We start from the raw sequence: 12860 nt of genomic DNA, 5'->3' as shown, positions 1-12860 counted from the left end.
TCCCACTCAGTGTCAACCCATCTACTAGTGCAGAGGTTCTCAAACTGTGGTCCATGGACCACCAGTGGTCCGCGAGCTCCATTCAGGTGGTTCACGGATAGTTCCCTCTAAGGTGCATGCCTGGGAGGCTGCACACAAGAGAATGAAGGCCCACCCACCTAATTAGTGGAGTTGTGCAGGTGTGTCTTCACTAATTAGGTTCCTGGACCTTGGAGAAGATGCACATGTAAGGTGAGGTGGTGGCCTTGGGGGGAGTAGGGAGTAGGTGGGATGGGGCAGTGGGGTACAAAGAGGGAGTGAGGGAAATTTGGGACTTGCAGGGCTGTGGCGGCCAGAGAAAGAGGCGACTCTCCCCAGCTCCAGGGCTGGGGCTGCCAGGGAGAGACGGCCCTCCCTCCCAGCCCCAGCTCTGTGGCTGCTGTGGCGGGGGAGATACCTCCTCCTTCCCAGCCCCAGCTTGGGGGTTGCTGCAGTGGGGAAGAGTGTGAGAGATCCCCACCCTCCTTCCCAGCCCCAGCTTGGGGGCTGCCACGGAGGGAGAGACCTCCCTCCTTCCCCACCCCAGCTCAGGGGCTGCTGTGGCGGGGGAGAAACTCCTTTCCTTCCCAGCCCCAGCGCGGTGGCTGCCGTGGTGGGGGAGAGACCCCCCCTCCTTCCCAGCCCCAGCTTGGGGGCTGCCACGGCAAGGGAGAGAAAGCACATCCATCACATTAGAAAGGTAAGACTTTTAAGGTAAGATATTAAAATATGAGTTGTGTGCGTTTATTTGTAAAACAAAAAATCATTAATAAGGTTTTTTTATATGGCGCTTTTATGCAAAGTACTTTACAATACAGTAGTTAGCTAACAGTACAAACAACATTTGGAAATATCATTAAGTCGTCCGACAAGACCCTCAGTAATTTTCAAGTGGTCCGCAAAAAAAAAAGTTTCAAAAAACCACTGTACTAGTGTTTTTCACACTCCCACGCTAACAGTCTCCACAACAGTAACCTAGCCCCCTTTCCACAGGGACCAAGAAGCAGGGGACCTATATGGATAAAAACAGTTCAGTCTAAAAGTCAGTCTCACCACGTAGTGTACTTCTCTCAATATGTGGGAGGATTACCAACTCACCACCCCAAAATAAGAGCTTGTTGCTGCTCCATTAACTGCAGCATAAAGAAGAAAAGGGTTACAATGTCTATGTAGAGATTCAATGCATAATCGATGGGCTCTTGATCCTTTGTGGATTCTCTTCTGATTCTAACTTGTGTCTTCATCAAATGCTTACAAGAACAAGGAAGGAAAAACCTTAATTACCTTTTTTCCCCTCTTTTGGGTCTTACAACGTTTATACAAAATGCAAAGTTTATATACAGCACTTGCGCACACCTGGGACTAAACCTACCGTGCAACATTGTATGACGGTAACTGTGACAGGGACTCAGATGCATTTGTTAATGTTTGTGGACATCATAATTGCAAAGGTTTATTTCTCCTAAAGGGACCTCTAGTCCTAGTAACAAGACTGTAGGGCAGAATTTAAGCTGTCACTCATATTTTTTTGGCAAAATGCTTTAAGAAAAGGCAATTTACAAATGTTTTCTTGTGCCTCTGTTATTTTATTAATGATCTCTTCCCCCTTAATGCTGATCCTTTCAACTTCTCTGGCTCCTTGGGCCTCGTTAACCCCAACCACAGGGAACTGCCCACTGTCACGTGCCCCAAGCCACCTGCTCCAGGAACTGCAATCTACTAGAGCACTCAGGCAGCCTCACTGCCACTAATGAGACCGCTGCTGCTTTTTCACAGCAAAATTACACATACATGAACAAGCACTAAATGGCCTAGACAAAATTGCTGGGGAAGAAACTTTGCATTTCTCCGCAACAGGCATAGGTAAAAGTGGCCTGGTTTACAGAGATTCTAAGCATCTACAGAGCCACTGCCTTCAATGAGAGCAGAGAGTGCTTAGCACTTTTGAAATATCAGGCCAAAACTATTTAGGTGCCTAATTATGGAACCTCATACTAGATAACTGAGTTTGAAAATTTTGGCCAAAGAAAATAGTTTGTATGGTGACAACATCTTATTTCAAAAAGAGAGAGAGAATGCTATACAAATATTCTACTTACAATTGCAAAGATCAGCGTTCCAAACAAAGCATAACTTAGCTGTAGTGTCTATAAGAAAAGGTGAAGAAATATGTTTGTGTTCACCATCATTGCAAAATGACAAATAGGAAAATAGGAACAAGTTAAAGTTACAGGCCTTATAGCATTTAAACCAATGTCAGCATTAAAAGGGACATTTCTGGCATAGTAAAAAGAAGCCCCAGCAGAACTGTTTCATAGCTGATCTAAAACAAATGCTAATCCATAACTGGCAAATAATACACTTCATATATCTGTTACTAAGCTTCTCATTCAGGTGCGATCATTTAGACTCTCTCCCACGGTATTCTGTTTTTCATTTTGGGAACATGCACAGCCTTTCTTGGCTTGTAAATCCAGAAGAGACTATGGATACCTGTTAACACATTGGTTTTTGCTACTCAGAGAGGACTGAAATAGGAAAAACATACAGAGGACATCTACCGATCAGCTGATTAAACAAAACAATGTTCAGAGGAGTACAATTTGTGTCACACAGTGGCACTTCTTCCTTGTGCATAGCTCATCATTCCTTTCCGCAGTGAGGATTTTGCTGTAGTTTGCTGTAGTGAGAGCTGAGGTTACTGGTACTGTCCGATGCCAGATATAGAATACATCTACACAGCAGCTGGGAGGTGTAATTCCCAGCGTGGGTAGGTAGACTTACACGCTCTAGCTCTGCTTGTGGTAACATCTAGAAATAGCAGTATGGCTGCCATGGCACAGGCAGCAGCTCAGGCTAGCCACCCACGTATGTGCCTGGGGCGGTGGGTGGGACTGTACTTGACCAGCTTTCCCGAGCCACTGCGGCCACACTATTTTTAGGTTCTAGCTCGAGCAAAGCTAGTGCATGTATAATCTACTCAATCTGGGAATTACACCTCCAGCTGCTGTGTAGACATACCCATTTTGGGTATAAGTACTGTATGGTACAGCCATGGCTATTCTGGAAGGGCGCTGTGTGCTTTCATGAGAAATACTAAGTAAATTACTTACAGGTGATCTGTTAAAGATACAGAGAATTCCAAAGATGACCAACATTGAGACCACACTCCAGGGGGGCACAGCTTCACAAGTGACGTTCAACTGAGAACAACAAATACAATAAGACTGTCTTCAGTTGCTATTAAACAACACATCTGTGATTGCGAATGCTACCATGTTTTCCAAGGACAGTGATTAGTAAGCTTGAATCAATGATATACAGCTGGTACAATCCTGAAATTACCAAGGCTGGTTTAAGCTTCTGCTCCATTTCCTGGACTTTGATTAAACTAAATAAATCTCTGAAATATGTTTTATTGATTTCTAAGTACGACACGTCTTGATTTTAATTAGGTCCTTAACCTGGCCTCCAGCTGCTATTGCACACACATTAGCACTCACTAGCACCTGTGGGAGAGATTCTAGTACCTGCTCATGTGAATGATAGAATTTTCACATGGAAAACATGCCGAGAGAACTGCATTTTATCACCAGTGTAGTTGGGTTTTATAATCGGTCATTGGTTACTGGGATTAGAGCAGCAAAATGTGTGGGTAGATAGATGTGTTCTTTGTGGGAGGATAGCATAAATTAATTAGGACCACAGGTTTTAGGTCAGTCAAATTATCAGATTTGTTTTTTAATATGCGCATCCCTTGCACCAAAACAAAAGCCAATAGTTGAAGTAAGATGCTGAGTAAAAAAGTAGCTCACCAGAGCTGTATGTGACTCAAAAATATAAATTAATATAATTTTGTTGGTAAATGAATGCTAATATTGGCTATTCAAACTGTTCTTTTGCCAAATATTTCATGAGATGATACTTACTTTTGACTTTAGAGCAACCCAAGATAGCATCACCGTCACAAATGCTGTTATTCCTCCAACCTGCATTACTGTCATGGCAGCAAAGAAGCTAAAATCCAAGCATACAACATATTATTTAAATGGAATGCACAATTAAAATACAATTAAAGAAAATTCTTGAAAAAGACTTACGATGAAACCACTCCAAGCACCAGCCCTTCGATAACAGTCTAAAAAAATCCAAAACAGAGAGAGAGAGAGACCATTTCCTTTGAGATGGAGAAGAATGTCCCTTATTAAAATGTTGCATATTTTTATTTCAGTTCCTTATATTACTGATATGAAATACTGAAAAAAAATGGTCAGGATGATGATGGGAAAGAAACACAGCATATAGAAGATCTCTAAGGAAATCAGCTCCCTAGTCATTGTCTTTAAAGCATTATTACTTTACACCTTAAACTATTTGAGCAATTCCACAATGATCCTTCTTCATGCTCGCATCATAATCAAGTGAAATAGGAATAACTAAGAAGTCCACAGGCCATTTTCTTACAGGCACATTTGGAAAAAATACATTCTACAAGTAGGGTTGCCAACTTTCTAATCACACAAAACCGAACACCCTAGCCCCGCCCCTTCTCTGAAGCCCTGCCCCCTTCCCTGCCCCTTCACCAAGGCCCACCCCCCCACCCCACTCACTACATTCCCCCTCTCTCGGTGGCTTGCATTCCCCCACTCTCACTGGTCTGGGGTTGGGGTGCGGGAGGGGGTGATGGCTCTAACATGGGGGTATGGGCTCTGGGGTGGGGCCAGAAATGAGGGGTTCAGAGTGGGGGAGGGGACTCTAGGCTGGGGCAGGGAGTTGAGGTGGAGGAGGAGGTGAGGGCTCCGGCTGGGGGTGCGGACTCTGGGATGGGGCCAGGAATGAGGGGCTTGGGGTGCAGGAGGGGGCTCCAGGTTTGGGGGGGCACTCAGGGCTGGGGCAGGGGGTTGGGGCATGGGCTTAGCTCCAGTGGCTCCCAGTCAGCGGTGCAACATGGGTGCTAAGGCAGGCTTCCTGTCTGTCCTGGCACCGCAGACCGTGCTGCACCCCGGTAGCAGCCAGCAGCAGGTCTGGCTCCGAGGTGGAGGCACACAGGCGGCTCTGCGTGTTGTTCTCACCTGCAGGCACTGCCCCCCCAGCTCCCATTGGCTGGTTCCTGGCCAATGGAAGTGCAGAGCCGGTGCTTAAGGCTGGGACAGTGCGTGGAGCCCAGTGCCCCCCCCCCGACTAGGAGCCAGACTCGCTGGGTGCTTCCGGGGCACAGTGGGATGTCAGGTAGGGACTAGCCTGCCTTAGCCAGCACAGCAGACCAGACTTTTAATTGCCCAGTTGGTGGTGCTGACCAGAGCTGCCAGGGTCCCTTTTTGACTGGGCATTCCAGTCGAAAACTGGACACCTGGTCACCCTAGCTACAACTTGGAACCTCAAATGTTAGGGAAATGTGGGGTTCTTTGATCTCCAAAAAGGACATGGCAATAGAGGGAATGCTCCAGAGAAAAAAACTTGGTGGGATACAATTGAATGATCTGACCACCACCAAATCGTTCATCCTTTCTTCCCTTCAGCTTCCCCTGATGCCAGGCAGTAGATGGGTTTTATTCCTGCCCTAGCATGTGATTAATGGATACATGACACAATAGGCTAGTGAACACTGCAGAGGGGGAGTAAATCAGACTTTCCTTTGTAAAGCAACTTGAGTTTTAGAGATTAGAAGTGTAGAAAGGCGCTAAGATTATTAATTTTGTTATAAAGACTCTCCTGCAATCGCACAGTTCCACCTCCTCCCCAGGCACACCATGTCCCTTTTAAATTTACACAAATTCCATGTTATTCAGCAGGTTCCATCCTCCAGAATAGGTGGCATTGTCAGGGTACAATTATAGGAGTCATTTTTTGGACTCCATTTTGGTTCAGAGAAATGTTCACGTTTATGCATCTGAAGACAACCTGGGTAGTTCCTTAAAACATATTAAAGGAAAATGATAGGGAAAATGCATAGACTTCAACAATATACTTACAATCATCAACGGTAAAATTAAGTTCAGTGGGAATTTTTTGCAGTTGTTGCCACAGTAGTCAATTATAAACAGCAGACCAATAGTTGCTGGACTAAAAACAAATTAAACATTTTTGACATTAATATTTTGGCTAAATATAGTTGATGACAGTTGTTAGTATTTCCACTATTTAAAACATAGCATACAAATATTACATCTGAATCACTGAGCTATACAATGTTTAGTTGTCTATATGTTTTTTGTTATTGCACCAGGCTCTTAATTATACAAAGCCAAACATTAGCTGAAATATGTAATGGCTTTCCAGTTGGAATCTTATTTTGGTGAAATTTTGATTTTTGGCTACAATCCCTGAATCAGAGGAGTAGTCAGGATTTACCTGTTCTTAGAATATCATCATATGTTTGTAAGTGCATCAGATGACTTGCGCATTATCTATCTGATTTGCCTGAGCTGAGATGTCGTTCGAACTATAGAGTTGTGCAGAAATACAGACCCTAGCAAAAAATGTTGCTGGGGCCAAGTTTTCCAAAAGTGGCTTTCATTTATGTCTATGCACTTTTTGATCAGCAACACCTGTAGGTACCCAGGTGATGGGTTTTACACATATAAACTGTGTCACTTGTGTCTTGCCCTCTTCTGTTTTCTCTACTGCCTCTGACATCTCTCTTTTAACATCTGCTCAGCTCTCTCTTCCCCCTACCTCCACTTCCATTTGTTTACATACATATACGGCTCTCATCATTGTAATATCTGAGCACCCCACATGGGACTCTTTCCTCTTTCCACCTCCCCACCAAGGGTATGTCTACACTGCAGCTGGGAGCGAGGCTCCCGATGCAGGTAGATAGCCTTGCACTAGTGGGGCTTGAGCTAGAGTGCTATAAATAGCTGTGTGGCTGTTATGGCTCCAGCAGAGACTTGGGCTAACCACCCAAGCTCAAGCCCACCTGACCCCTCCCCAGGCTGGAGCTCTCTTCTGGACACTCCACTGCAGCAGTATTGCGATTCTGATGAATACATTGGGTAGTGGATCTCCACACAAAGCAAGTGTAGCTGCCCACCTCTTGTGTTCCAGTGCTGTGGGTGAGGCCAGCAATCTGGTGTTATGTAGCATATGCGTGCCTACACACCAGCTACTGACAAACTCCCTGGTGTGGTTGAGTGAATTTGCCTATGCAAAGGGTAAAGATCCATGATAAATTGTCACTAAATGAAATAATGCCATCGGAAAACTAAGACACATACAGAGCATACCGGTGTGCATTTCTGTTCGCTAGACTCACACGGAAATCCTAGGACTGAGCCTTCTATAAAGGAGGGGGAAGGAAGAAGATGGGGAACAGAGAAAAGAAAGCGGAGGGGAAAATGTAATCGATTCACTTCTTGTGTCACTATCAAGAGATGTGACAGCAGTACTGGTCACACTCAGCCTGGGAACGGATACCTGCTTGTACTGTTAATAATCTCACAGATCATGTTTAATGAAACACAGTGGATTGGTGAGTCATTTTGGTTACTTACAAAAGTTTAAGCCAAAACCAGAGCTTCTTCTGCTGCCATCCTTGAAGCATGTTCCTAGTAAGAGACAAAAGTGGTTGCTACAAATCACCTATGGCTTTGCAAAATACATTGGGCAGCTTTGGTTCTCGGTGATATTTGTGCATCTCCATTGACCTCAGTGGAGTTGCAGGAGTTTAACTGACTGGAACTGGCCCTTTATTTGTATTTAGCATTGCTTTCCTTACATGGTCCTACTTCACACACATGGCTTGAACTTACAGGAAGTGCTGTTTACACCAACAGTTCACAGAAGACAAACAGGCAAAAAGCGAAGAATTTAAATAGCAAAGATGAGTTGTAGAGCAGTGACAGATGTGGTAAAAGTTCACACTTATGCCAAATCCTGCCCTCATTCTCCATGGAAGGCCCTAGACAGAACTCCTTCTTTCTCCTTACTTAACCAGAGATTCACTTCCAATATCTTCACCTTCTTTCTTCTCTCACTCAAGGGACTGGAAGGATTCCTGAGGAGATCACCTGGATATTCCTTTCCTTCAGTTTCCTTCTCAGCTTCCTGAAGTCTTCCAGGATCTGTGGAATGGTGCCTGATGTGGTGTCATTGCAGCTGATGAGGATCACCATCAAAGGAATGTCTCTGGCCGACCTCAGAATCTTATTTATTCTTGTGGTGACGTCCTTCATCTCTGCTTCTGGAAGCAGCAAACTGTCCTGCTGTCCTTCTGCCCCTTGCAGAATGTTCTATCCACTCTTCTTAGCATGGAATCCCCAGTGAGGATTGTATTCTTCTTTGACAAGCTCTCTTGGACTTGTCTGAGGTCCATCTGGTTTGATCTCAGCAGTAGTTCTCAGTTCTTACCTTTGCTATTTTTCCTCCAGTCGGTCCTTGCAGGTTGTTCTCTGCACATGAATTGCTACCAGGTGCTGAGTAAGACAAGACTTCCAACTGTGAAAATATCCTTCAGGTTCTCCTAGAGGGAGTGGAGACAAATTTCCAGTCTTCTTTCTCCTTGTCTCCTCTTCACTTCACTCTGTTGCTTCCTCCTGCAGGCCCTGCTGTGCATTGACTGGATTTGGATAGACAGGAAATCCTCCATAGCCCCAGTGCTTGGAAGGTGATCACTTGTTCCTAGAGACCACAAACCTTTCCCTCCATCAGGGCTTATCAGCCTGCACTTCATGCAGACAATCTCTCTCTCTTCAGGCAGGAAGCAGAACATGGGACATCCAATGCTGGTAACAATAACGGATGACTTGCTGTCCATCCTTTGCTGAGGCAAAAATGAACCTGTAATGCAAAGCCTCCAAACTTCCTTCTACAAACTCCCATGGAAACTCTGCTATTAGATGCCCCCCTCTTTCCTTCTGGGCTCCTGGGTTGCACTATTGGGAGGTGGTGGGAGTACTTTGTGACATCACTTTATGGGGTACAACAGAGCAGTGCATCCAGCTAGCTCTGCCTACTCCCCATCTCTTGCCTAGTTGCACCCAGTGGGAATCCTCTATATGCCTCTGAGCACAATTGTGAGGAGCCCTGACACAGCTGTACAAGGAGGAAGTCTCCATCCCCTCCTGTTTCCCCACAAGGCCAGGTAAGGCACCAGCTAGCCTTTGGACAGCATTAGTCAACTCATGCTACAAGGACACACTCCTAGAAGTATAGTTTAATATGAAGCTAAACACTGAGAACTTACCAGTAAATCAATCCAGAGATTATACCAATTGTTATGGCCAAGAGAAGTGTTGTAAAGCAGTCCACTTTCAAGACGAAAGCTGAGGAAATAGTGCAGAAAGTGTTGTTTCAGATAAGCCATGCTGGCCGTAGCTTCTCAGAGCCCCCATTGGCCTGGAGCGGCGAACCGCGGCCAGTGGGAGCTGCAACCAGTCGAACCTGCGGACGCTGCAGGTATACAAATCGCCCTGCCCGCCAGCGGCTTTCCGTGACAGGCTGCATGCCAAAGGTTGCCGATCACTACTTTATGGAAATGTTTGAAAATGTTTGCTCTGCACTTGTGAAACCAGGCATGGGAATCTACCCCCCACCCCATCCAGGAGGACGATAAAAAATTAAGTGGGCCATCATAAAAGACAAATTTTGTTAATTGCCCCATCCATCCATGGAGAAGTAGGTGCAAAAGGCCTCATCCCATTGGTTTGAATGCTGGAAGAGGGAAACAAAAATAGTGTACATGAAGATTTTTCATCTCTTTGCTGTTTGAACTCCACAGGGCTAGAGACACTAAACTCAAGCCAGAGATCCCCATGGGTTATCCCTGGGTCTGCCCTGAAAGACATTTTGAATTGACAGATCTGTATAACTCTCTCACTGTTAGGATTTAGATTGCAACTCATTTGTGTGTATAATTTTGGTTGCTTTAACCTATAAATAACTCTCTTATTTCTTTTTCCTAGTTACTAAACCTTTTGATAGTTTATTACAGGATTGGTTACAGGAGTTGTCTTTGGTATAAAAGCTAGGTACCAATTGATCTGTGGTAAGTGACTGGTCTCTTGAGACTGGAAGCAACCTGAATATTTTGTGTTTTTTGGTGTAGGTGACCATTTATCACTAAATCCAGATTGACTGAGTGGCGAGATAGACTGGAAAGTTTAAGGGGACTGTGTGTGGCTCCATGGTAAGACTGTTACAGTGATCCAGGAGTTCACATTTGTCACTGGCTTGGTGAAATGTAATTATAGAACATACCACCAGTTTGGGTTGTCTGCCCTGTTGTTGGCAGTCTGCCTTGAGTTAGGCACTCACAGTTGTGAGCCACTCCTGACTACACCACCTGACAAAATCAGCTCCTTTTCAATTGCTTGGTAAAGCTCTGAGCAGTAACTAGCAAAGGAGTAGGGTAGCAGAGACAAGACATTCTTTTTGCAGTAGCCAGAAATGTAAGAGCTAGGTAAAAAGTAGAAGCATACATACACTAGCACAGCAACCAGAGTGCAGGAGGAAAGATAAAGTAGTGGAGAACTCCCTCCCACACACCCTCTTGTAGCTTGGAGATTTTCCAGTGGGATCTGACTTGCAAGTGTCTGATACAATTGAAGCCCCTCTAGGGGCTGCAGGTATGTGCATGTGTGTCTTCATTACTTTACCCCTTATCCAGCTGCCCAGCTACTGTGATGGGTGGATCTTTCTACAACTCTACCGTTCCCTTACATTTCTGGCTGCCAGGAAACTGCGAACTAATAAGACATTTTCACAGGGATCAAATCACTGCACTTTCTACATTGCACAGAAATGAAGAATGAATGGCTTCTGTTCCCTGGTGTTTTAACTTACAGATTACTTAATTTGTATGCGGTTTCTCTTTATAACCCCTTGATGCAAGCATTTTGGACAAAGGTCATTTTTATCTGGAAACATCAAGGCTACTGTATAATGTTTGATTGGTGATCAGAGACTTTACACTGCTGGGCACCAATCCTGCAGTTGATCAATCAGAAATGAAGCCGTGCACCCACAAATTTAAATAAGACTCCATGGGAATGGGCAAGCACACAGGCATGCCTTATGTTGCGAGTTCAGAGCCCTGGAGTTCATTGAGGAGGGGCAGAAGGAAACAGCATTTTTATTTTCTAGGACTCTAAAAAGGTGATAAAATATTGAGGAAATTTGGACGAAGAGTAATCATGCCAAGGTATGCTGAAGAGGAATGTGGATTTAAAACATCTGTTGATTACTCAACCATGGCTTATTCAATTATTAAAACTACAGCTGCATTCAAAAATACAGAGCTAAATGTCCATTTGCGATTGCAGTGTGACTACTAACTTACCACAGCAGTGACATTTGAAATGGTCAAGCAATTAAGCCATGGACACTCAGCTGGTAACATCTAGCAGCTAATTTTTAAACTTCCATATCAGCAGTTTGTTTCCCAACAAGAACTTTAAAAAGAAAAGCAAGCAAGAAAGAAAAAGGAATAATCTTGTGCCCACTGAAGCCAATGAGTGTTTTCGCTCTTGAGCTCAGTGGGCCAGACTGTGACACTCCTATTCAAGATGTGCAGAACTGTAACTCAGCAAGCCACCCCACTGATTTCAATGGGACCATATGTGGAGTAACATTTTATTCAGTAAAAACAACGAGGAGTCCGTGTGGCACCTTAGAGACTAAGAAATTTATTTGGGCATAAGCTTTCGTGAGATATAACCCACTTCATCAGATGCATGGAGTGGCAAATACAGTAATCAGGAATAAATATACAACACATGAAAAGATGGTGTATATTTATTCCTGCTTACTGTATTTTCCATTCCATGCATCTGATGAAGTGGGTTATAGCCCATGAAACCTATGGCCAAATAAATTTCTGACTCTCTAAGGTGCCACACGGACTCCTCGTTATTTTTACTGAATAAAATGTTACTCCACATATGGTCCCATTGAAATCAGTGGGGTGGCTTGCGGACTCCTCATTGTTTTTGCTGATACAGACTAACATGGCTACCATGTTGAAACCTGTCATTTTATTCAGTGTAAGCAAGGGAATCAGAATCTCAACAATGTGAGCAGAATTTGGGCTCCTTATTTCCTGTGTGTAAACCCTGAACCTCATGAACCAGTTGAGAACAAAAGCAGAATATCCTTTCAATCAGCAAGGATTCATCCAGAAAAGTAACATCCACTTCTGGAATTTCCCCACTTACCTTTCTGTGAACACTTAAGACATTGCCACTCATCTTTGTTATCGTTATTGTGCTGGTTTAGCATTGAACTGCTCTGCTGGGACCCCTTATTAGGAAGCCTTTTTTCACTGTGTTGGGCTGGTGGGGAATGGACATTTGCCTTTTCAATGTTTTGTTTGTTTTGACTGCGTCTCAATGAGCGACGTCTGACCTCCGCCTCCATTGTTTTATTCCTTCTCTTGAGTACTTTCGGCACCTAGATGCGTGTTGGGAAAAGAACTATTAGTAGCCATTATCCTCACAACAAGACTGTTTAAAAAGTACCTTAATGCATAACCCAGAAACTCTTGCTTAATCTAGTATAGTTTAAAAACATGATTTATATGAATGCAATAGAATTGGTTCAAACACAACTATGAAGTCATCAATAATTTGTTAATGTGAAAAATACATAACTGTAAAACACACCTGTGCAAAATAATCACATCATTAGAGTTTACCAGTCAATTATATTTTCAATGTTACATATTGTTTACTACTAGACTTACCTCTATTTTTCTTCAGTGTGAGACAGATTATTTGTCTGGTGTGTGAGATAAAACTAGCCCGAGCTATTAACAGGAAGAAATTTACTTATACAGAGCTAATCATTGTTTTTTCACTGCACCTGATTTCTTTAATCTTTGTTTCTAGTAGCTTAATTGGCAG

General features: G+C 43.9%; 1 protein-coding gene across 1 annotated transcript; it reads right to left on the bottom strand.

Annotated features, from left to right (window-relative positions):
• Window positions 1–1112: 1112 nt before the first annotated feature.
• On the bottom strand, window positions 1113–12375 carry LOC144260703 (protein lifeguard 1-like). Its single transcript, XM_077809409.1, has 9 exons — window positions 12174–12375; window positions 9206–9284; window positions 7515–7568; window positions 5991–6081; window positions 4119–4156; window positions 3948–4035; window positions 3132–3221; window positions 2118–2165; window positions 1113–1268 (listed from the first exon to the last, which is right to left on the bottom strand). The coding sequence occupies exons 1-9, from the start codon at window positions 12373–12375 to the stop codon at window positions 1113–1115; spliced, it is 846 nt and encodes a 281-aa protein (XP_077665535.1).
• Window positions 12376–12860: the final 485 nt, after the last annotated feature.

This window comes from Eretmochelys imbricata, chromosome 2 (assembly GCF_965152235.1).
Source record: "Eretmochelys imbricata isolate rEreImb1 chromosome 2, rEreImb1.hap1, whole genome shotgun sequence".
In the NCBI taxonomy this organism is placed as follows: domain Eukaryota; kingdom Metazoa; phylum Chordata; order Testudines; family Cheloniidae; genus Eretmochelys; species Eretmochelys imbricata.
The sequence above is the reverse complement of the archived record's forward strand: the minus strand, read 5'-3'. Positions and strand labels throughout refer to the sequence as shown.

Coding starts and splice junctions, on each gene's coding strand:
- LOC144260703 (XM_077809409.1), bottom strand. CDS start 12,375: ATGGAGGCGGAGGTCAGACGTCGCTCATTGAGACGCAGTCAAAACAAA. Junction 9,285..12,173: donor TCTTAAGTGTTCACAGAAAG/GTAAGTGGGGAA, acceptor CTATTTCCTCAG/CTTTCGTCTTGAAAGTGGAC. Junction 6,082..7,514: donor TGGTTTTGGCTTAAACTTTT/GTAAGTAACCAA, acceptor ATTTGTTTTTAG/TCCAGCAACTATTGGTCTGC.